The sequence below is a fragment of the Chrysochloris asiatica genome, unplaced genomic scaffold, assembly GCF_000296735.1.
Source record: "Chrysochloris asiatica unplaced genomic scaffold, ChrAsi1.0 scaffold00310, whole genome shotgun sequence".
NCBI classification, from domain to species: Eukaryota; Metazoa; Chordata; class Mammalia; order Afrosoricida; family Chrysochloridae; genus Chrysochloris; species Chrysochloris asiatica.
In genome coordinates, this window is record NW_006408828.1 from 606,598 (window position 1) to 631,588 (window position 24,991).

General features: G+C 49.3%; 2 protein-coding genes across 2 annotated transcripts in view; both read left to right on the top strand.

Annotated features, from left to right (window-relative positions):
* The window catches only part of MS4A15 (membrane-spanning 4-domains, subfamily A, member 15), a 14,580-nt gene extending 12,172 nt beyond the window's left edge, over positions 1-2,408 (top strand). The window contains exon 6 of the mRNA XM_006874986.1: positions 2,292-2,408. Within this exon, the coding sequence (XP_006875048.1) occupies positions 2,292-2,408 (117 nt within the window). The remainder of the gene's footprint in view (positions 1-2,291) is intronic.
* Positions 2,409-16,038: 13,630 nt separating this feature from the next.
* MS4A10 (membrane-spanning 4-domains, subfamily A, member 10) overlaps positions 16,039-24,991 on the top strand; it is a 20,057-nt gene continuing 11,104 nt past the window's right edge. The window contains exons 1-8 of the mRNA XM_006875038.1: positions 16,039-16,212; positions 16,564-16,683; positions 18,023-18,079; positions 19,478-19,609; positions 20,551-20,661; positions 22,955-23,079; positions 23,211-23,242; positions 23,798-23,862. Of these exons, the coding sequence (XP_006875100.1) occupies positions 16,039-16,212; positions 16,564-16,683; positions 18,023-18,079; positions 19,478-19,609; positions 20,551-20,661; positions 22,955-23,079; positions 23,211-23,242; positions 23,798-23,862 (816 nt within the window). The remainder of the gene's footprint in view (positions 16,213-16,563; positions 16,684-18,022; positions 18,080-19,477; positions 19,610-20,550; positions 20,662-22,954; positions 23,080-23,210; positions 23,243-23,797; positions 23,863-24,991) is intronic.

Consider the following 24,991-nt stretch of genomic DNA (forward strand, 5'->3'; position numbering starts at 1 on the left):
AAGAATATTGAAAGTGCCATGGGCTGCCAAAAGAACCAATAGATCTGTGTTGGAAGAAGTGCAGCCAGAGTGCTCCTTGGAGGCCAAGATGGCCAAACTTGGTCTTTCATACTTTGGACATATTGTGAAGAGGGACCTGTCACTGGATAAGGATATCATGTTTGGTAAGGTGGAGGGTCAGAGAAAAAGAGGAAGACCCCAATGAGATGGGTCAGCAAAATGGCAGCATCATTGGGCTCAAGTGTGGCAACAATTGTGAGGTTGGCCCAGGATCAGGCAGTGTTTCGTTTTGGTGTGCATAGGGTCACTATAAATTGGTACCGACTCGATGGCACCTAACAACAACAACTACATTCTAGTAGTAGTTGAAATGGAACTATTCCCCTCATAGCAAAGGGGATCGCCAGCATGAACGGACCAGCTGTTCTCTGAGGCTGAGCAGAACTCCAGAACACTAATCACAGGAGTGAGGGGATTGCTGGAAGGATCCTCCGAGATTTCAAAGACCACTAGGGAGACGGGGGGCTTCAGGAAGGGCAACGCGACTGAAGTGCAAATTGAGTTCCTTGTTCAAGAACATGGAAAACAGTGAATATGGAAAGAGGGTGACATCCAAGTCAGGGGAATCTGTAGAAGCAGGGGCTCCTCAGACGGGGGTGTACTGTTGAGGACTGACGAAAGATGGAGATACTACTGCAGACATGGCAGCCTGGGAGCCAAAGGAGCAGAGCTGGATTCAGGGAAATCAATCTGGTGAATTCGTCAATCACAGCAGTGGAGGGCGGGGCGTGCTGAAAGAGGGAGACCTGAGAGGAAGCCAGTGCTGTGGTCCTGACAAGAAAGGAAATCCCAAAAACTAAATCCGCTGCCATCCAGTTGATTCTGATTCATAGCGACTCTGTATCGGGGTTCCAAAACTATAGATCTTTACGGGAGCAAACAGCCTCATATTTCTCCCATGGAGCGGCTAGTGGGTTTGAACTGCCCACCTTGCAGTTAGCAGCCCAATGCTTAATCCTCTGTGCTACCTGGGATTCCTGTCAAGAGATAAGGAGGCCCTACACTGTCCGGGATGGTCCAGTGAGAAAGAAGGAACCAGAACTAGCTCCCAGAGACATTTATCTGTGTTCCTCAAGGCTGTACTTCAAACCCTTGGGTCAGAGTTGGCCCCAGGAAAAAAACAATGTCCGTGGATTAGATTCCCACTCACAGCAAAAGTCCCTGAGTGGTGCATTCGGTTCGTGTGTTTTGCTGCTAACTGAAAGGTAGGGCTTGGCATCGCAAGGATGTTGGCTCAGGGAGGGCAATCTCTAAATTGAACCCCACCCCACCCTCAATTTCATGTGATGTAGGATAAGCACTGGACTGATAACCACAAGATCGGCGGTTCAAACCCACCAGCTGCTCTCAGAAACCCTATACAAGGTTACTATGAGTTAAAACCAACTGGACATCACTCAACAACAACAAATGTCAAGATGTTTATAGCTGCATTACGTCACCAGAAACTCCTCCCCCACGCATTTCCCCCTCCCCCACCACCGTGTCTCGTTGTCCCATGAAAGCACCTTTCATATTTGTGGCATCTCAGAATGTCATTCTTCACCTTGTCTGGCTCCCCCTCAGACTTGTACCCACAGACAAGTGTCCCCCTGCTCCCCTCAATACACCTCTGTGTCCACCATGCTAGAGAAAGGAAGCTGGGCAGTACTGGGTTGATAGAAATTGCTCAGTGGTGCTGCTCTTCAAGAGGTACCCAAGGCCCATGCCACACATGCCATGCCTAATATACACCTCTGGGTTTGAGTCCATTCACAGGTGCCTCAGAAGAGAGGCCTGGCCATCTACTGCTGGGAAATCAGCCATTGAAAACCCTGTGGAGCACAACTCTATACTGACACACATGGGGTCGCCACGAGGCCCAGATAAACAGATTCTGAGATATTCATCAGATGAATTTAATGTCCTTAAATTCAGACTTGTACACTTCATTGCTGAGGCGCCATTCTCAGAATTTCCACAAGGGGGCATTGTTGTAACACCTGCCTAGGTTCCCAAGGAATTTTGTTGTTCTGTGCCATGAAGTCACTTCCGACACATGGTGACCCTGTACCTGTACCGGGTTTCTGAGGCTGTAAATCTTTATGGGAACAGAAAGAAAGCCTCATCTTTCTCCCACGGAACAGCTGGTGGTTTCGAACTGCTAACTGAGATTAACAGCCCAATTCGTAACCACTACGCTATCAGAGCTCCTTCTCTAGGACTTTAACTGAGTTTAATTTTTTTTGCAGCCCGTGATTTTTCTGCCAAACGCCTTCAGCACAGACTTCAACATCCCCAGTCCGGCAGCCTCTCCACCCCCCGCCTATGACAATGTGGCATACATGCCCAAGGAGTCCTCTGAGTAGATGGTCAGTCCCAGGAGGCTAGAGCTCAGCCTTTCTCCTATGGGCCTGGCTTCTCTCCAGCCCCATCTGGTGAATCTAGGGGGGCAGCCTTTCTGCTGTCCTGTCCCACCTCCTCCCAAATCTTCACATTTTGTGGCACCTTGTGACATTTGTTCACAGTTCCCAAAACATCATCCAGGGTGTGTTCTCTCTTTCTTGGGCTCAGTTACTCTTCCCAGGAGTGCTCTGACCACACAGGGCTGCTCCACATCTGTCCAGCCTGCTCAGTGGGAGACTCAGGTCCAAGACCTGCCCTGTCCCTCACCCACACGGTGCAGAGCCCAGGCCAGGCCACACCGCAGAGCCTCCTGGCCCCAAGACCTGCTCTGTCCTTTGCACTCGATGCCACCTGTAAGCTCAAGCTGAGCCAGCTGTGCCCCACAGGCACCAGGGCCAGCAGAAGGCTGCAGCGGCCATCACCCTCCCCCCTGGGAAAGCCGCCTTCTTCTCATCGGTAAAGTGGAGTTGGAACCAACTCTGACCCTGGCCTCCTTCCAGGTTGGGGAAGGATGGCGCCAGCTCGTTCCTTCGACTCCTGGGTCAACAGATCAGGGTGGGCAATGATGGCGATGCTCCCACCCTGGGCTACTCCCATCCCCACCCCTACAGGCTGGAGCTGGGCATCCTGTCTGCCTCTGAATCCAGGGGCACTGTGTAAAGTGTGTCTCCTCCACACTGGGAGGGAAATAAACTGTGGTCTGAACTCTGAGCTGGTCTCATTGCAGTAACGTCTCTGTTTTATCCTCTGGGGCTTCTGGTGGTCATCCAGGCTTATCAGAGGACCTGGATGACCGTCCCTTGGTCACAACAAAAGGGTGCTGAGGGCATGATCTTTAGAGCCCCAGGAGTGCATCGGTATGTTGCTTTTCAAGAACAGTCTAACAAACACTGACGGGGAGACTTAGAACAGAACACGTCTCCCAGCTCTGGGGGCAAGGGTCCAGACTCAGGGAGTCACAGGGCCACGCTGTCTAGAATATCTCCAGGAGCAAACCTTCTCAACGCCCCAGCCTCCAGTATCGCTAGACTTTGAAGATGGCTTGAAGATACGTCTTCACATGGTCATCTTTCCTGTCTCCATCTCTTTTCCTCTTTCATAAGGACACACCCTACTCCATTCTGACCTCATATCACCCAACAGCATCTTCAATGACTTTATTTCCAAATAAGGGTCCCAGGTGCCTGGTGGTAGGCTTTCCACAAGTCTTCTTAGGGGATGCAATTCAGTCCATAACACCTTACAGCTAAGGATACTCAACTTGAAAGAGGTTAAGTCACATGCCCAAGGCCATCAGGCTAATAAGAGGTGAGGCTGGGATTTGAACCCAGCTCCATCCGACATCATTGTCAGTGCTGTCCTACCACATGGGTCAAAACCAAAGTGTCTTCCACCACCCTTTCTCACCCTGCCTCTTCATCCCAAAAACAGTCAGGGCTGGCTTCCTCAGCTCCTCGTTAAGACCCACTCTGTCCCTTTTGTGATGGTCCCTCTGCAGAATCAGACCCTTGCTCCTCTGAGTTCTCAAGGTGTTTAGAATCACTCTGACACTGTGTGAAGACTAGATTGAGTGTGCACACAGAGAGAGAGAAAGCTGAAGGAAAGGAGAAGTAATCGACTAAGAGGCACGTCGGGCCCCACCCAGCGTCCAAAATGTCAGGAGATACTCACACTCTAATTCGCCAAGTTTAGGGCTGGGTCGGGATTTTGAGGAAACTCCGTGTAGAGTTGAAGCTCTTAAGCACAGAGTTGAGGAAACGTGTTTCAGGATTGTTTTCGATTGAATTGTGTTGTAAATCTTAACCCCTAGATATGTGCCCTGGTAATGTATCGTAAGGAGCTCTGGTAGTGTAGTGGTTATGAATTGGGCTGCTAACCTCACAGTCAGCAGTTCGAAACTACCAGCTGTTCCACGAGAGAAAGATGAGGCTTTCTGCTCCGGTAAAGATTTACAGCCTCAGAAACCCTGTACAAGGTTGCGATGAGTCAGAACCGATTCTACGGCACATAACAACAACAACAATGTATCGTAGTGGTTACAAGTCGGGTTGCTAACCTCAAGGTTAGCAGTTCGAAGCTACTAGTTGTTCCTTGGGAGAAAGATGAGGTTTTCTGCTCCTGTAAAGATTTATAGCTTTGGAAACCCTGTGCAGGTTCACTATGAATCAGAACCGACTTCACAGCACATAACCACCACCAAACTGAGAAAGGAGTGCCGGTGTAGCACTGCAGGTTAATGCACTGGACTGCAAGGTCAGTTTGAAATGCAAGGTCTGTGGTTCAAGCTCACCAACTGTTCCTCAGAAACCCTATACAGGGTGGCTATGGGTCAGAACCGACTCTGCCGAGGTCTGGACTCAACATAGTTGTGTTGTTCACGAGTGTTTGGTTCACGAGGAGGGGAGATCCAGCGGCGATAGGGATAGCGAAAGAATACAAAGACAAACAGAAGAAGGGAGACAATGAGGCACCCCAAAGCCAGGGTGGATGCATCACTGGTGGGCAGGCTTGGGACTACAGGCATCATGGCCTCTGCAGGCAGCAACTCACTGCCCTGCAATCTTTACTGCATGCCTTCCAACCCGTAATGCACACCTGGGGAGGCCCTGGCCTCTGCTTTATTTAGGGGAAGAGTTTCACACCAAGCTGGGAGGGACTTAGGCAAGGTACAGCTAACATCAGTACTTTTCCAGACATTCAGGTAACTTTACATCATACTTCACTGGTTCGAATTCCAGGCCAGCAACTTGGATTCTCAGGCCCAATTAACATATCTATAGCCCCTGAGTTCAGTTGAGGGAAGGTGAGAGTTCTGCAGGAGACACCCAGGTGAATGGGCTGCACCTGGAAAAGGGATTAGGGAGGATGGGTTCTTTGTCTATAGAACAAAGAACCGAGAAGTAGCTAAGATATTTTTAGTTAATCCTTTTGGAGAAAGGTTTAACCTTGCAACCTTTAGTCTCGGCTTTAGAAAATTTCACATTTATCTGTGGATTTTCAAAGGCTCCATGTATTAATTTAATATATATAACTGAATATTAAGATGAAAACAAGTTGCCATTAACTGCCAGTGGCCTCATTTGTTACACTCGGGCCTATAGGGCCTCAAACCTCTGACCAGTCTTACACGGTCCGCAACACGACTCGATGACACTTTAACAACACAAACTGAGAAAATAAATTTGTTAAAGCCCCCCACTTGTGTTCATTGTCACAGCAACACTAAGGAACTAAACAAGGATTTAAGACAGCTTCCCCACCACAAACGCACAGGGCAGAGGTAGCTCTGAACTGAGAGGGGAATTTGAAGAACACACAGGGCCCTTAGCTGGGTTTACTGACCTCTGTCCACCTTAACTGAGTTGAGGTCTTCAGGGCACACAGATCAGCTGAGGGGAGCTGGAGAGCAAGCCAGGACTGGACGGGTCCCTCACTCCCAGGCCTTCTGAGAGCCTCCCAGGTCCAGTAGCCTGGAGACAGGAGGAAGCCAATCTTGCTCTTCAGGGAGATGTGCAAATAAAAGCTTCCTGTGCCCCCAAGAGGAAGCACGGTTGGCAGAGAGGGTCGGTGGCCAGATGGAGGCAATGTGAATTGTATGGAGCAATAAAATAAAAATATAAGCAGCACATCAGACCAGGGATGGTAACTGTCCCCTAGAAACCAGGAAGGACAAACTAGACAGAGGCCAGAGGGACCGAGGGACTTGTGGACTGGGAGTCACTACAGTGATGACTAAGGAGCTCCAAAGATACAGCAGTTAAGCACTTGGTCGCTAATCCACAGGTTGACTGTTTGAACCCATTCCATGGAAGGAAGATGTAGCAGTCAGCTTTTGCAAAGATGGTAGCCTTGGAAAGCTCTTCTCTGTCCTATAGGGTGTCTGAGTCTGATTGGACTTGACAACAATGCATGTGATGGCTAAGTTATCTTCAATTGTTGGCAAGTTGAACTTTTCTGCTATTCAGTGGGTGGAGTCCCTGATTAGCACAGCCAAGTGCTCGAACACTAGCTGAAAGGATGGGAGCTCAAACCCACCGGGAGGTGCCTCGGAAGACAGTCCTGGCAATCTGCTTCTATAAAGGTAACAGCACAAGAATTGTGTAGACAGCTCAAGTCACCTTGAGTCAGAATCAAAAAGATGGCAACTCACAACAACTACTGAAAAGATGTGGGAGATGAAAATGAAGTCCCCACTAAAGAGAATTCAGAGTGTGGGAATTGTAGAAACTACACAATGCTACTAAGAGAAATGAATAAAGACATAAACAAATGCAGGAGAGACCCTGGGTGGTGCAAAGGATTAACACGCTCTGCCAAAAGGCACTCGGAAGAAAGGCCAGGAGGTCTACCTCCAAAAGCTCCACCACTGAAAACCCTGTGGAGCACAGCTCTACTCTGACACCGACAGGTCACCATGAGTAGGAACCTACTGAGTGGCAACTCATGAGAAGGATTACAACTAAAGAGATCTTGCAAGTTCAGTCTAGGAGCAGAGGGCCCTGGGACCATCAATGGAGAAGAGCGGAGAATGGGACTCCACCCAGAGAAGCAGTGAGGCCTGAGATGGAGACAGAGAGGATGACGTGAAGAGATGGAGTGGCTGGGGACTTGGGATCCAGAGAGGGAAAGGGGCTGTGTGCTGAGGACTATGGGGGGTGGGGAGCTTGCAGGGTATACTCTTTGGTTGGGGGATGATGCATGGATGGGATGGTAACTATGGCAATGAAACGATGTATGATAGAATGAATGTAAAACTAATGTTTCCCCATGTAAACTATCACACAATACACAATAAAATATTTATTTAAAAATAAATAAAAATAAAGAGATCGTGCAAGGAGCTCTGGTAGCATAGTGGTTACGAATTGGGCTGCAAACCTTAGGGTCAGCTGTTCAAAACTACCAGCTGTTGTTCCATGGGAGAAAGACGAGGCTTTCTGCTCCTGTAAAGATTTACAGCCTCAGAAACCCTGTACAGGGTAATTATGAGTCAGAACCAATTCCACACCACATAATAACAACAACAAGTGGGGTCAGCTAACTGTGGCGGCCAGAAATCCAACACCTGTGCAATAGTCTGTGGATTAGCAGGGAGGCATGGTCCCACCCGCACTCAGAAGGCAAAATTATTGGGGCCATCTTAGAATCTGCCCCCCACAGTTAGATCTCTTTGCTTACTAAAATACTGTGAATGTGAAAAAGCAGTGTGCTTATGTGAACCACAGCTTCTATTACCCTGAGACCAGAAGAACTAGATGGTGCCCCGCTATCACTATTGGCTGCTCTGATCGGGACCACAAAAGAAAGCCCTGGACCTAAAGGGAGGAAAATAAAAATACAGCACAAAATTATCAATCATAAAAAAGACCAGATTTACTGGTCGATAAAGACTCATGGAACCCCTGAGACTTTAGACACCTTCAAATCTGATTCCACAGTAACACCCGTGAGGAATGTGCTCCTCAGAGCAGTCAGTCATACGACGAGACCAAAAGAGCAGCATTTGCCCAAAAACAAAGACCTTGAGGGGATTGCAACTAATGTAGCAAAACAAAATGTGGATAGATTGTTGAATGGGAAATTGATTAGTAAACATTCACTCAAACCACAATAAAGTATTCAACAATAACAAATAAATCCGATGTGTTTAATTCTCTTCAGTTTGTAACCCGTATCTTGACCCCCTCAGCTCCTCTGGCTGTGGTTTTCTTTCTTTCCCTTTCTTAAGAGTCAGTGGGCTGACATCTAGCAAGGACCTGTGAGGATGGCACAGGACTGGCCACTATGCATGCCTCCCATCCACCCTGTGATTTCACTGAAGGAGCCTGGGTACAGACAAGTGCAGGTAACAGACACCCAGGACAATCTCTAAGTTGATGGGTGGGTCAATTTCAAGATTAATAGATAGGATATCAACCACTCTTACTCTCATTTGGGACTGCCTCATTCAGGCACCTTTTAGATCTGTGGCACCTCAGAAAGTCATCCCACACTTCCCCCAGCACTCCCTTGGACTTCTTCCAGGGGGCAATTGTACCCCTCTCTCCCCCTCATTCCACTTCTGTGTTTACTTGCTTGAAGAAGAGCATGGGCTATACTGAGTCAATAGAAACTGCTCAGTGGCGCCACCTGGGGGTGCTATTCCTGCCATACCTTAGACATCCCTCTGCTGAGAAGCAAGTGGTTTGCAGACTGATAGTTTAGTAGTTACAAGTCAAGCTGCTAATCCCTAGGAGAAAGATGAGGCCATCTGCTCTTATAAAGATTTACAGCCTCGGAAACCCTATACAGGATCACTAAGTCGGAATCGACTCCACGGCAAACCACCACCACCACTAAACTAAATACCTGCAGTTCAATCTTTGTGGCTCAGCAGAAGAAAGGCTCTGTAATGCATGGGTTGGCCATGAGTCAGGGACCAATTGCATAGCATGGTTTCATTTATTGAAGCCCACTGCATCTCAACACACCTCAAAAGAAGTTTACATCTTCTCTTCAAACCAGGGTCCAGCCTGTGCACTCCATACGGTTCAGTGCCACTACAGACTAGCTGCAGAAGAAACCCGAGTATTGTCCTTGGTCCCATTTGCTCTCAGTCAATATCTACTCACCCCCTCCCTTCATGTCTGCTCAACACAGACTGCTTCTCCCCACCCTCCTTCCTATCACCTACAGGACAGCCCTCACCTCTCTACTGCATTGCATACCAGCCTCCTAACCTCCTAATGGGTCCGCCTTGCCCCGCCTACGCTTGACTAACAAACAGCCAGATGGACCTTTCTAAAGTACAGAAGCCACTGAATTACTGTCCTGTTTAAAGTACGTCAGCAGCTCCCCTTTATCCTCAGGACAAAGTCCCAATTCCCTGGCAAGGCTTACAACAAGCCTGGAGATGTAATCCTGCTCATCTTTCCAGCCTCATCGCCTCAACTTGACCCAGAAGCCATACTGAACTGCTGTGGATTGAATGGAAATCCCCAGAAATATGTGTTGGAATTCTAACCTCAATACCTGTAGATGTAATCGCTCTTACATCACATCATCAGTCAGCTTATTCCGAGTCTCTGGGTGTCACAAATGGCTAAACCCTCAGCTACTCACCCAGAGACTGGTGGTTCAAAGCCGTGGAAGACAGGCCCAAGAAACCCTCTGGAGAAGTTCTACTCTATACCCATGGGGACACAAAAGTAACTTGATGGTAACTGATGCTCTGGTAGCGTAGTGGTTACGAATCAGGCTGCTAACCTCAGGGTCAGCTGTTCCACAGGAGAAAGATGAGGCTTTCTGCTCCTGTAAAGATTTACAGCCTTGGAAACCCTGTGCAGGGTCACTATGAGTCAGAACCAACTCCATGGCACATAACAACAACAATGACAACAACCACCCTCCCTAATGTACAATCTCATGTGCCAATGTCAGCCTAAGCACTTCTGGGTGACACAGGGAGCAGCACACACAAACACATACAGGGGAGCACAGATTCCATGGACCAAGCAACCCCCTCCGACTGTCAGCTTGGTACATATGCCACGTCGGCTTGAGGCAGTTTGTGGACGGTGCTTGGATGCAGTGATGTTTAAGCTTTTTGTTGTTGTTAAGAGCCGTCAAGTCAGTTCTGACTCATAGCAACCTGTCTAGGATTTCCGAGGAGCAGCTGATGAGTTTGAACCGCCGACCTAGCAGTGCAAACTGACCTTGCAGTCCATTGCATTAACCCAAGTACCACACCAAGACTCCTTAAGTTTTTGAGTTGAGGTTGTCTGTGGCCATACTTTATTAATGGCTGATTTGGAGCAGTAGACCACCAGGCCTTATTTCCTAGTCTCTCAGTGCTCCTTGGAGGCCAGGATGGCCAAACTTCATCTATCATATTGTCAGGAAGGACCAGTCACTGGAGAAGAATGTCATGTTTGGTAAGGTGGAGGGTCAGAGAGAAAGAGGAAGACCCCCAACGAGATGGATTGGCCAAGTGGCAGCATCGATGGACTCAAGCATGACACCAATAGTGCGGTTGGCCCAGGATCGGGCAATGTTTTGTTCTGCTGTGCATAAGGTCGTTATGAGTCGGAACTGACTCGATGGCACCTAACAACAACAACAACTTAGTCTGGAAGCACCACATAACACACAAGCCTCTATGGACACACAGCTGCACGTGAGGTACCTCAGCCAGGATTCAAACCCTAGTCTCCCACATGGACGATGAATATTCTACCACCAATCATCACTGCTTTTGTAGTTACACTTTTTAACAGAATCCTTATCTTTCAGAAATCAGTACTAAAATGTCTTGATTTTTACTTGTTGTTGTTGTTGTCAGGTGCCATCGAGTCGGAACCGACTCACAGCGACCCCATGCACAGCAGAACGAAACAATGTCCCATGCTGGGCCAACTTGACGCCATCAATGATGCCACTTGGTCGATCCATCTCGTTGGGGGTCTTCCTCTTTTTCTCTGACCCTCCATCTTAACCAGCATGACATCCTTCTCCAGCGACTGTTCCCTCCAGACAATGTATCCAAAGTATGAGAGACAAAGCTTAGCCATCTTGGCCTCCAAGGAGCACTCTGGCTGCACTTCTTCCAAAACAGATCTATTGGTTCTTTTGGCAGTCCATGGCACTTTCAGTATTCTCCTCCAACACCACAACTCAAAGGCATCAATTCTTCCATGATCTTCCTTATTCACTGTCCAGCTTTCGCATCCATATGAGGTTATTGAAAATACCATGGCTTGGGTCAGGCGCACCTTAGTCCTCAAGCTGACATCTCTGTTCTTCAACACTTTAAAAAGTTCCTGTGCAGCAGATTTGCCTAATGCAATACGTCATCTGATCTCTTGACTGCTGCTTCCGCGAGTGTTGATAGTTGATCCAAGAAGAATGAAGTCCTTGACAACTTCAACCTTTTCTCCGTTGATAAGAATGTTGTTTATTGGTCCAGTGGTGAGGATTTTTGTTTTTCTGACATTGAGATGCAACCCATACCGAAGGCTGTGTTCTTTGATCTTCATCAGTAAATGTTTCAAGTCCTCTTCACTTTCAGCAAGCAAGGTTGTATCATCTGCATATCGCAGGTGGTTAATGAGTCTTCCTCCAATCCTGACGCCACGTTTTTCTTCATAGAACCCAGCTTCTCGTATTATTTGCTCAGCATACAGGTTGAATAAGTACTTGATCAATACTACAAATCAATACAAAGAAAATGGTGGGGTGGTTGAGATTTGTTTACCATTGGAAGAAGAAGGAGTAGAAATAGATGAACAAGCTTGGCCCAGAGCGGATGGCGGCTGTAGGTTGGGGGTGGGACATGAGGGCTCAGTAAAGCTTTCTCTCTACTTTTGTGAATATTTTAAATCTTGCAAAATTCAAAGACTCTTTCAAAAGGCTCAACCTCTGACTCTGTGAAGATCATATCAGCTGTCAATAGATTGAACTGCTAGCATTGTATTTGTTGTTATTGTTGTGGATGTTAGATGCAGACCAGTTGGCTCTGACTCATAGGGACCCCGTGTCCAATAGAATGAAACATTACCCGGTCCTGTGCCATCCTTACATAATTATTACATTTGAGCCCATTACTGCTGCCACTGTGTCAATCCATCTCCTTGGGGGTCTTCCTCTTTATCACTGACCCTCCACTTCAGCAAGCATGGTGTCCTTCTCCAGGGACTGATCCTTCCTGATAGCATGTCCGAAGTATGAGAGACAGAGTTTTGCCCTCCTCACCTCCAAGGAGTTTTTGGCTGTGATTCTTCCAAGATAGATGTATTTGTTCTTCTGGAAACCCATGGTATAATTTATTTACCAAAGCAACATGCCAAACTACAGAACACTAACAGGATTTTCACCGGCCCTGCTTTGGGGGTGAGTCTCTGATAGCTCACATGCATCAGGGTGTGACGCCGGGGGAGGGAAGAAGATCCAAAGTCTGGTGTTGTAAAGATGTTCTGATATCATGGGGCTGTCCAGCACAGCCTCACTAGGGCTGGGACAGCTGCAGAGGGCAGAGCAAGGCTGAGAGCTCTAAGTGGACGTCCCAGGAACTGGGTGAGTGGACCCCACAGCAGAAACCTGAGATAGGATTTGGCAGCCCACTGATTCATGAGGAAGGACCCTGGGAGGACAGTGAGGAAACAGGGCAGGAGAGCAGTTGAGCTACAATGTGGTCTCAGCTGTCCATTGGCTCCGCTTGATACCACAGGGCTCGGAAGCCACACTGCCCACACACTTGTCCACCTTTACTACCCCAGTTTCATACCACTTAGACATCAGCTACAGATCGGAGGGGGGACAACTTAAGCTCCAAAGAAGCCCTGGTGGTGCATTGGTTAAGTGCTTGGCTGTGAACCAAAGAGCCAACAATTCAAAACCTCCAGCCACTTCATGGCAGTCAGCTTCTGTAAAGATTTACAGCCTTAGAAACCCTATGGGGCAGTTCTACTCCATCGTAAAGAGTCACTAGGAGTTACAATCCACTTGACAGCAACAAAAACAAAAACAAACCCACCGACATCAAGTCGAGCCAGACTCATGGTGACCTTATATAGAGCAGACTAGAAGCGCTCTGTTAGGGTTTCCAAGACTGTAAATCTTTACGGAGCAGACAGCCTCATCTTTTTCTCTCAGAGAGACAGGTGGGCTTAAACTGCCAACTTGTGGTTTGCAATCCAGTGCTTAACCTGAAGTGCCACCAGGGCTCCTTCAACAGCACCAGGTGGGTCACTTAACCTCTCAGAGAGCAACAGCTCTGCGTCCTTCCCCATGGGTGTCAGAGCAGAACGGGGCTTCATCGGGGTCTCAGTGTTGGAGCAGAGCTGGGCCCCACAGGGGTCTCAGTGTCAGAACAGAACTGGGCCCCACAGGGTTCTCAGTGTCAGAACAGAACTGAGCCTCCACAGGGGTCTCAGTTGCTGCTTTTTCTGAAGTAGAAGCCAGGTCTTTCTTTCTAGGTACTACTGGATGAACTCAAACTCCAATCTTTGGAGAACCAGCCAAGCACCTTAATCCAGGAAACTCCCCCCACAATAAAGGGGCTCCCCACACAGTAAAGAGACCTGGGGAGGGGGCGCAAGTGTCTCCAGGAAGGAATTCTCCTAGAGCCCTGTCCTGCCTCCCGGGTAACAGGACATTTGTGTTCCAGGAGCCTCGGCCACTTCTGTCTCAATCCACAAGACTCACACACAGACCATTTGCAGGAAGCCAAGGCCCAGCAAGGGGAAAAGGCTAGACCCCAGGTCTCTGTAGGCCCCCTGGGTCCTTGCAAGTAACTCTATCTTTAAGCCAGGTGCATCACCCTGTGGTGCCAAAAGCAGGCTGGCCTGGGCACACTCAGGGTCTGTCTTGTCATTAGCAAACATTGAAACCCTAATCCACTAAACTGTCTACCTGGTGGTCTCCTTCACCAGCTCTCTGTCACCTGTACAACTCAGTGCCTTTCAATACCTGTCCTTCTCTGCCTCACATGCATGTGCTCCTGTATGCACATGCATTTGTGTACACACACATGTGTGAACATGTGCAGACACATGTGCATTCGTGTACCCACAAACACAGTGCATGCATATATACCACATGCATTTGTGTGCTTGCACACGTGTGTGTGCATACATACACATTTAGACAGACACATGTGCACACATACACAAATATGCACAGACACGTTGTTTGTGTATCCATGCATGTGCAGCACATGGAGACACAATACATTCATATATTCACATATACACATATCTTGAATGCATTTGTGTGCTCACGTGTGTGTATGTGCATACAACACAAGCACGCACACAGAGACACACACTCATGTACTCACATGTGTGTGCAACACACCAACACACATCCATTTGTGTACTTACACATGCATGCTCACATACATGCACATATATTAAGTATATTTCTGTGTTCACATGTGTGCATGTGCACATAGGCACATGTGAACACACACACCTGTATGCATGTGCCCAGAAAAGTGCATTCTTGCACGCACACATGCATACACACATGTACACAGAGACACAATGTTTTCATGTGCTCATACATGCCTGGACATACATCCCAAGCACAGGTGCATGTATTCATGTACTCACGTGCACATGCAAACACACATGTGTGCACAGAGACGCATGCATGCATTCATGTCATAGTAGCACATGAATGCACATACATATGTATACAGGCACACATGCCTTCATGTACTCACATGCACATGCATGCATTCATGTATTAATGTGTGTACACATACATTTGTGTGTCAAAACACAATGTATTCTTGTACTAGCATGCACATGCATGCACGTGTACAGCACATGTGCAGTTATACACTCACATGTGCATGGGCACCAATACGTATTTATACATACACAGCCACACATGCATTCATGCACTCACACCTTCACATGACATCCATGCATATACAGACACACATGCATGCTTGTGGGTATATATGTATGCACACACATAGCTTCAGAAGCTCTCTCTGTCATCTAGGCTTCCCCAGTAAAGACAGCCTGCCACTAGCTGCCACTGAGTCAGCTCCATCTCATGGCAACCCCAGGTACAGCAGTCCTTCTCCATTTCATGAGCGTTGGTGTGCTCGAGCCCATTGTTGCTGGGCTGTGTGTTCTGGGTGCCTTCTAACCTAGGGCTCATCTTCCAGAACTTTGTCATGCAATATTCTGTGATCCACAGGGAAATCGATTGCCAGGCCCTTCTTCCTACTCTTTCTTAGTCTGGAAACTGCAGAAACCTGTCCATTGTGAGTAACCCTGATGGTATATGAAAAACTGGTGACATCATAGCAACACACAAGCCACCACAGTACTAGCTGACTAAGACGAGTGGGGGACAGACTGGTTAAGGTCACGTGACATGTGTCCAGCTTGTCTGTCTCTGCCTGCTGGACCATGAGCCCCCGGGAAGGTTTATACATCCCTGTGTGAAGTCCTGTGGGGTCCAGCTCAGAGCTCCATAGAGAACACTCCCGACATCAGATTCCGCATTCAGTGCCCTTCTCCACCCTTCCCCACATCAGGGTCCTAGCCAGGAACCCAGAGCACTCAGACTCTGGCACTTTCATCCCCCTGTGAGCAGAGGCAGGGGACAATAGGCTCAGCCCACACGCACACCCTGATGAAGACAATGTACAGCCTGGCTGACAAGACCCAAGCATGTGCAGGCTGATGTAGCTAGCATGCTGTAGGCGAGTGTGACACTGGAAATCTGGTGTGACTTGTGGCAGAAGAGTGTGACACATGGTGAACGAGTGCAGACGTGATTAGCGTTAATCCTCGTAGCTCTGACCAGGCGGGATGGCACTACTCCCCTCCATGTTACAGGGTGATCAAGACACTAAGAGTTCACAACCTACCCAAGGTCACCCTCTCCAGCGCAAAGCCATTCCCTGACTTGGACGCCTCCGCTTTCTGGGTTCACTTACCTCCTGGGAGTGAGCTGTGTCCCTATAACCTTACAGGCACTCTGAGTGGTCTCTCCCCCTCCCCAGGGGCTAGGTCATTCCAGGGCTCCAAGGACAGAGTTCCAGAAATGGACACACTCTGACCATGACCTGGCCTTTCTCCTCTGCCAGAGCCAATGGCTGCTAAAACCATCGGCGTATCTGCAGATCTTCCCAGTTCCAAAGCTAGCGGGCTCCCACCACAGCAGGCCTTCAGTCTACCCCCCTTGACCCAGCAAGACATCCTGCCTCCCAGCTGGCACCAGAAGGAGACCTGGAAGAGGCAGCGCAGCCTTATCAGGCTGCTGGGGGTGAGGCCTGTGCCCTGGGCGAGGAAGGGGAGTGGAGGGGGTAACAGGGAGGGCATCTGGGGAGCCCTGAGGAGGGAGAGGAAGGTGAGAATGCCTCCAGCTTCCTGGTTTGACATTCATCTCAGAACTGGAAACAGTACTGAGAGCTAAGGGGAAGTCGGCCTGAGCCTAGATGGCACCAAGCAATCAGAGATGAGACCCCAGTGGTGGGGGTTTTGGCAGGCTCTGCTCTCCCTGCAGGAAACTCCACCACAGTCCCAAGGAGGACAGGAAGGCGGTTCACAGCTGCCAGGTGGTCCAGGGTCCATGCAGAACCTCCTAACTCTACCTGTTTCCTCCTCTCCTGCCCAGGCCGCCCACATCTTCCTGGCCCTGGTGCACCTCAGTCTCGGAGCTTACCTGGTCGTTGCTGTCAAGAACCTACACCTGGTGGTAGTGAGATGTTGGTATCCCTTCTGGGGAGCTGCCTCTGTGAGTAGGAGCCAAAACAAGGGTGGGAGGGGTCCATGGGATTTGGGACTGGATGCAGGGCAGGCAGGAGTGAGCTAGACCGGAACCCTAAGCCAGCCCCTTTCTGGGTCTCCTCTCTATCTGGTCTCAGTTGCCCTGGGACCTGGCTTCCTCCTGGGCAAGGAGGCAGGGGGAACACCAGTCCTGAGTCCCAGAGAGCACAGAGCCTGCCTGACTCCCCAGTCTCTCCCTTCAGTGAAATGTATGCCCCAGTAGCAACAATTATGAGGTTGGTGTTAGAAGCGGGTAGGTTTCATTCTGTTGTGCACAGGGTCGCTATGAGTCGGTACCAACTCAATGGCACCTAACAACAACAACAGCGGTGAGGAGGGTGAGCATGAACCTGGGGTGTGGATCCCCCCATAGGCCTCTGAGCAGTCAGGTTGCCTTAGGATCTAGCAGTAGGTCCCTGCAGCCAGATGTCCCTGTCAGGTCAATCTGTGGAAACACATATAAAAGCACACAAAACCAACAGCCAGATGGGAGACAAGAGCAGTCAGCCTCTTATCCCAGGTCTCCACACAGTATCACAGCTGGTCCCCAACTCTGCAGCCCGAGTCTCCACTGGGGGAGTTAGTTAGCACTAAGCCCCAGCTCTAAGGTGCCATCTGGGGAAGGGGCTGACCACTGGGTCCTGTTGTCATTTCCTTCCCTTGCTTTCCTTCCCACTGCCCCCAGTGCCAAGCTTGAACCACAAGGTGAGACCAACTGTCTACACTTGTATTTCCAGGATTGGCCCCTAGGAGGTGTTTCTCAAATGTTTCAAAGACTAACTGGAGAAAGAGTCCAGAAACCTTAGAACCAAGAGTTAATCTCTTCCATACTGCAGGATTCTGAAAACGAGAAAGGCTCCGGGTGGAGGGCTAGGGCAGCAGGTCCCAGTGGACTGGATAAGCCAGTTCTGTCTCCACAGGGTTTCCCATGGCTGGTTATGTTTGTTGTGTTTTTAGAAGTAGATTGCCAGGTCTTTCTTCCAAGTCATTTCTTGGTGGACTTGGACCTCCAACCTTCCTGTTAGCAGCTAAGCATGCAGGGATCGATTTGGTTTGTAAAATGAGGCTCATTAAGGGTGTTCTCATCATACAGCTGAATGCAAGGTGTGAAGGTGGGGTGGAGATGGGGGTTGTGAGAGGCTGATGAGAAGTGATAGGATGGGGAGGCAGGCAGGAAGCACTTGACTCTACATTCCTGTTCCATCAGTCACGGGGTTGGTTTCCTTCAAGAAAGGGGAGGGAAGGGAATGTGTGGATTTTAAAGAATGCAATCTTCTCTCTTATGACGTTTCAAATGTGGCCCGCAGTTCCTCATTTCAGGTATCGTGGCGATAGCAAGAGGAATATGTGGTAAAACATACCTGGTGAGTTGAAGCATCAAGATCATTTTCTTCCTCCCCACGTCTGGTAACTGACAGTCACTAGAAGGTCAACAGTAAGGGTTTGTAAGGACAGGCTCCTGCTCTCTGACAGCAGAGGGCGCTCACACAAAAGGAACCAGTTATGTACTGGCTGTGACTGAGAACGAACCCATCAATTAACCTTCTACCTTCTACCTTCAGCTCCTAGGGAGGTAGCAATGAGTATGCAGGAGGGGTAGAGCCAGAAAGTATCCCAACCCATCACGACTTCCCAGTGCCCTGGGCTGGCTTCCATTCACTTCTCCTGAGTGGCAGAATGGTTGTCCTCCCTTTGAGGTCACCCCTGCCCACCCCCTTTCCCCCTCCACACTGATCACGGCTCACCTATTTTTGACTTAATCCTGATCATTCTTCAAGACTCAGCTTGCAGGTCCTGTCCCTCTGGAATTCTCCCCTGCACTACAATGATGGATTCCGTGTCCCCATAGCTTCTAGGGTTTTCCCTGTCTGTCATCCCCATGCACTAAGCTATGCATGGACAGCAGGTACCTGGGCATCTTTGTAACCCAGGAAGCCCAGGTAGGTACAGAGTGAACAACGTACACAAAACTGGAAGAATGATGGAAGGAATTCATGCTTGATGCCCTAAACCCATGACGTGGTCCTCCTGCCTCTCCCACACCTCTATTCCAGAAATCCTCCCTGCCTGGAGCTCCTTCAGCTGCCTGGTTCCCTGCCTTCTCAGGGGCCTGGCTTGGAATGAAGTGGGCATTTGTATGGTTTACCTGAGAAAAGCAGGAAAGACTTGGCAAAGGCATGCCCATTCTCCATACTTCCCTCCTGGGATGGGCCCCTTTCAGAACCATAGCCCGCCTTGCCATTCCTACATCTGACCACCAGGGACCTTTTTTTTTTTTTTTTGCAAAGAACTTAATTCTAGTGAAAAGGGTTGGCGGTAGTGTGTCACCAAGTCAGTTTCGACTCATGGTGACCCTGAAATGTTGACAGCAACAGAAAGCCTCATCTTTCTCTCAAGGAGAAACTGGTAGATTCGAATTACTGACCTTGCATTTAGCAACCCAGCTCAGCATCCACTATGTTGCCCGGGGAGCTAGGGGTCCCTGAAGTTCAGACTCCATCCTGTAACAGAGGATGGTGGACCAGGGCAGAGCAGGGGCCACTTTGTGTCAAGTCCCTGGTGAGTTGGCATGTCTGATCTGGGATGGTTCGGGTTATGGGGTCATCTGTTGCAAAGCTCTAGGTCTGGAGACAGCAGTGGAGTCCCCCAGTCCTGTCTGGGGTCCTCAATGGTCAGCAGCTTGGCTCTCTCAGGTTTGGGGCCTGGACCCAGGTTCTTGACTTTTGACCGACAGCTGTTAACTTGATTTGCTTTTCCTGTAGAAAGCGTTGTGTCTGACAACGTGTCTCATCAGCTTCTTTTGTGTGCTGGCTGGCTGCTTTGTTATCACCAAGGACTTCTTTCTGGAGAGTCCATTTGAGAGCCCGATCTGGATACCTTACCCCTACTCCACAGTGAGTACCAGGCCCTGGGAGTCCCAGCTGAGGAGGGGTGCCTTAGGTTCACCATAGCATGGCAGAAGGGGGCTGTCTGACTTCTCACAGGGTCTGCACCAGGGACTGAGTCCAGCTTCATAGATGGGGAAACTGAGGCCCCGAGCAGTGGGGCAGTAAGTAAACATCAAATCCTGGAGCCCACCTAGAACTGATGACTCCCCATCCTTGTCTGTTGAACTATCACAGCCCCATAACCACCACCACTCCGTGAGACTTGCCAACACTGAGATTCAGAAAGGTTAAGTTAGTGGGCCAAGGGAACCAGCAAGCTGGGAGGTGCAGTGAAAATCCAAAACTAAGTCTAGGACTCCGAGTCTGCCACATTTTTCATCCCCACACAGCTGCCTCCCCTAGAGAAGGAGCAGAAGAGGATCTGCCACTCCAGCAGGGTGACTGGGTGCCTCTGGGTCAGGTTCCAGAATGGTTAGCTAATGCTAACCCCTGTCATGCTCACATACGTGCATCTGCACATATACATGCACACACATATGTACACAAGTGCATGCATGCACAGACCTATGCATATGTATGTACTTTCACACACACACGCTTTATGGCCTTGTGAGGTGTTCCAGATGGGTGGTTGTCTTCAGCCCAGCTGTTCCCGTCACCTACTAGAAAAGACCTCCCTCCTCTCTGGGCCTCATCTGTCAAGCCGGCTGTAGAAGATGATCCCTGAGGTCACCTTCAGTATGACTGGGGACCATGAGATTTTCTGGGCCTCAAAGAAGCAAACATTCACTGAAGGACCCATTCTGCGCCAGGCACAGGACAGTGTCTGAGACAGAACCAGCCGCAGTCCCACACAAGCCCACCCCCCCTCCTTCCCTCTGTCCTGCCGTGACCCTCATGGTGTGTACAGACACCCAGCCAGCCCTCTCTCCTCCTCCCTGCCCCAGGTCCACATCCAGAGGCTGGAGCTGGTCCTGCTGTGCTTCACCTTCCTGGAGCTCTTCCTGACAGGGCCAACAGCCATGGTGACCTGGAGGGCCAGCTACCTGTCTACTGAGGTGAGGGTCCTCCTGAGAGCAACGGTGACAGAGGGCTTGAAGGGGAGGCAACTCCCACATCTGCTGAGCATTGATCTTGTGGAACCACAACTAGAGGCCACTCTCAGGCCAGTTGGGAGGCAGGGTTCAGGAAAGAGGATGCCATGTCACTCAAGGTGAAAATGTGGGCCACTGTCTGTGTTTCCTGAGGATGCTGTCGCTGAAATACCACAGAGGGTGGTTTGTTTGTTTGTTAAGTTTTTATTGTGAACTGAGTGATAGTTTACATGGAAAAACATTGGTTTTATACTCATCATATCATCTTTCATTTCATTGCAATGATTACAATCCCCTACATGCATCATCATGCAACAGTATTTGCTTTCACTCCCTCTGGTTTTGTTTTGTTTTTTGATGTACACAAAAACACTCAGGAATAGATGATCATTTACACAACCAAAGGGCACATTCTGCAAGCCTGCCTCCTGGCCACCAACACACAGCCTGTCTCTTTCCATGAGTCCAGAGTCTTCAGCTGCTCCCTCTCTCCATGTCCCCATCTCTGCCTCTATCTCTGGTGTTGCTGCTTCTCTGGATAAGGTCCCGCATTCTGCTTATGCTCTTCTTCCTTGACGGTCCTAGGGTCCTCTGTTCCTGGAATTTAAGATTAACTACTCCCCTCGTTTTGTTACAAAACTTCTACTTTTACACTTGTGACAACTGCAATTAGTCATGATACAATTACTCACTATTGAATTATAAGAATCCTATCTATCCCATCTCCTTTCACCAGACCTGTCTAGACAAGATGAAAACTATTCAGTGGGGTTTCTACCTTCCCCTGCACACTCTGAAACTAGACTCCCTCTTGAAAACTTGTAAGCCAGTCACTTCATGCCTTTATGTTGTTATTGTGTTGTGAAGTGCCATCAAGTTGGTTCCAACCCATAGCAACACTGTATAGCGTTTCTGAGGAGCTCCTAGTGAGCTTGGACTGCCTACCTTATGGTTCAAACTGACCTTGCAGTCCAGTGCATTAACTCACAATGCCACACCAGGACTCCTCGTGCCTTTACAGCCCCACCCACCCCCATTTTAAGAAGCCGATGTCTAAGTTGTCTGTCCCTATCAACCCTGTGTACAGAGGAGATAGGTCACAGTGGGTGGTTTTAAAGAACAGAAATGTACTCTCAGCTCAGGAGGCTAGAAGTCCAAATTCAGAATGCCAGCTTTGGTGGCCCCCAATTCTTTGGTCCCTTCACAGAGACCTGCCTTCCCCACTTGTGTTTCTTGTTCTGTGTCTGTGCTGCTCCTGACAGCTCAGAAGGAACACGCCCTACACTGAGGTGGCTCATTAACATAACAAAGACTCCCTATTTCCAAATAAGATGACCTTTACAGGTATGTTGTGTGTGTGTCGTTGTGTGGGTGCCAACTCATAGAGACCTTGTAGGATACAGAACTGTCCCCGAGGGTTTCCTGGGCTGTGATCTTTACTGTGTCAGGCCACCTGGCCTTTGAGCCACAGACCAGACAAGTGCTTAGCCACCACGCCACAAGAGCTCCTTACTCACAGGTATAGCCATTTGGGGGGACACAATTCAACCCATAACAACCAAAATCTACAGGCTCTCAACAGCAGGTACAGTATCCCCAACTCCGAGTGTTCCAGGAGATGGCAGGGTTCAGACTCTCAGGGGCACATGGGAGACGGAACAGTATGAGCGATGGCTCAGAGACAGGACAGGGAAGGCCCTGGGGCAGTTATGGATTCTAGACTGTGGATTCTAGCCATGGTGGGAACAAGTGACTAACCAGGAGCCAGCGCTCAGAATAAGGTATGTCTGACCCAGGCCAAGCTCTTGTCTGCTGTCAGGGAAGACAGAAAGATCAACTGGGGATCTAAAAGCATGTGGACCAACTAGTCAAGGACATCAGGTTTTAAAGAGGTTCATTTAGAAAGATAGTTCCTGGGTATTAATTGGGTCAATTGGCTATTCATCTAGACGTTGGTGGGTCAAACCCTCCCAGCCATGCTGTGAAAGAAATGCCTGACAATCTGGGTCCAAAAAGTCACAGCCAAGAAAGTCCTGTGCATCCCTTCTACTCTGCAACTCCACAAGACAGTGATGTGTTTTGAAATGGAAGACAAGTCTCTCCTCATCCAGCTGACCTTGACCCATTGTGGTTTCCAATAATCTCGTTGAAGCCACCTGTCTCTCTGAGCCTCCATTTCCTCATATCCACTGGGATCTTGAGACTTCAGCCAGTGAGCTGGTAATGCGTTGGGGACAAGCTGTTTCCTCTCTTTCAGGAGATGGACGACTCGTCCCTAGTTCCTGATGCACCACCACTGAAACTCAATGGTCTGTCAATGGAGCTTCCACCCACCTATGAAGATGTAATTCAAAATGACCTGGGAGACAAGCAAGAGCAGAGGTGAGGAGGCTAGGCCAGGGCACCCCGGTCCCCTCTCCCCACACAGACACAGGCTGATTCCCTAAGGGGCAGTGACCAGAAAGGAGACAGACTGTGTTATTCTAGAACTGCCTGTCCCCACATCTCCCCAGACACAATAGGAACCTCCTGGCCCCATCCCTCGGTAACCTGACTTGGTTGGCCAGAGCTGCCCCTGGTAGTCCAGAGAATGATCCGGGTCTACTCACTGTCCCTGCCAACTGCCAGGGCAGCCCCCTGGGCCAGGTGCCTGCTTCATGCCCTCTGCCCCCTCCTTACCTCCCCGTCTACTGCCTCCAACACATGGAGGATCAGAGATTGTCCATGTAAAGTCGTGAGGGGAACCAGAAAAGAAGAGGATCCTCAGAGCTGGGGAGAAGTGGCTACCCTGGATTTGGGAGGGGGGTTGCAGGGGTGTTGAATCAGATGAAAATCATGACCCCTTTGTTCTTCACAACTCTTGACTCCCCAAAAAGAGGGTCAGAGTTGGAGGGACCAGCACAAGGTTTGTGGGCAGTGGGAGCCCAGGTGGGCCTGTTGGGTGACCTTCAGTGGATCTCTGTCTGGGCCTCAGTGTCTCCATCTGTAAAATAGGAGTGAGGGATAGGGGGATGGCTGCTCTGTAAGAGCCTTCCAACTCGAAAGCTCTGAGACCAAGAAGCAAGTTGAAAGTTCCGGTTGTGATGTCTGTGCTCACCAGTGAGGTTCAGTCTCAAAGTCTCAGCCCCGCTGTGCAGCGAGGACAAGGTGAGGGGCGAGGACAAGGTGAGGGGTGACAGAGCTTCCTCACTCAGTCATCCCACAACAGACCCCCCCCCCCCCCCCGCTCATTTGCAGACTGGATCGTATTTCCTTTCTGTTTAATTAATTACCTTTTCCTTATCTAACTTGATTTTAAAGGGGCACTTTGTAGCAGCAATAAGTAAGAAAATAATTATCTTCCCATATATAGAAGCAAACTATTTTTTTTTTTAAGGCAAACAACACGAAAATAAAGCAGAATGTGCCCCCTGCCCCTCCTGGTCCCATCGACACTCCTGGTCTTCTTGTTTGCTTGGCTCCAGCCACCTGGCTCCCTGAATTCCTGCAGGTGTCGCTGTTGCACCTGCCTCTGAGCTCCCTTCCCCTGGGTATCTGCAGGGCTAGCTCTTCGAGTCTTTATTAGGTCACTGACTCTGGAACAAGCCTAATGCCATCAAACTGTGGCGTAGGTGCTGTGGCTATCCCACACCAGCTCAGATACGTTAAGCAATCTGCTCAAGGACACAGAGCTAATAAATGGTGGAGAGCAGACTTGTTGTTGTTAGGTGCTGTCCAGGCAGTTCCAGTCCATATCGACACTATGTGCAACAGAACAAAACACTGCCCAGTCCTGCGCCATGTTCACGATGGCTGCCACGCTTGAGTCCATCGATGCTGCCACTTGGCAAATCCATCTCATTGGGGGTCTTCCTTTTTTTCGCTGATCCTCCACTTTACCAAGCATGATGTCCTTCTCCAGGGACTGGTCCCTCCTGATAATATGTCCAAAGTATGAGAGACGATGTCTGGCCATCCTGGCTTCCAAAGAGCGTTCTGGTTGCTCTTCTTCCAATACAGATCTGTTTGTTCTTTCGGCAGTCCATGGTACTTTCAATATTCTCTTCCAACACCATAACTCAAAAGCATCAATTATTCTACAATCTTCCTTATTCACTGTCCAATTTCCACATGTATATGAGGCTATTGAAAACACAATGGCTTGGGCCAGGCACGCTTTAGTCCTCAAGCTGACATCTTTGCTCTTCAACACTTTCAAGAGGTCTTGTGCAGCAGATTTGCCTAATGCAATACATCATTTGATTTCTTGACTGCTGCTTCCATGAGTGTTGATCATGGACCCAAGTAAGATGAA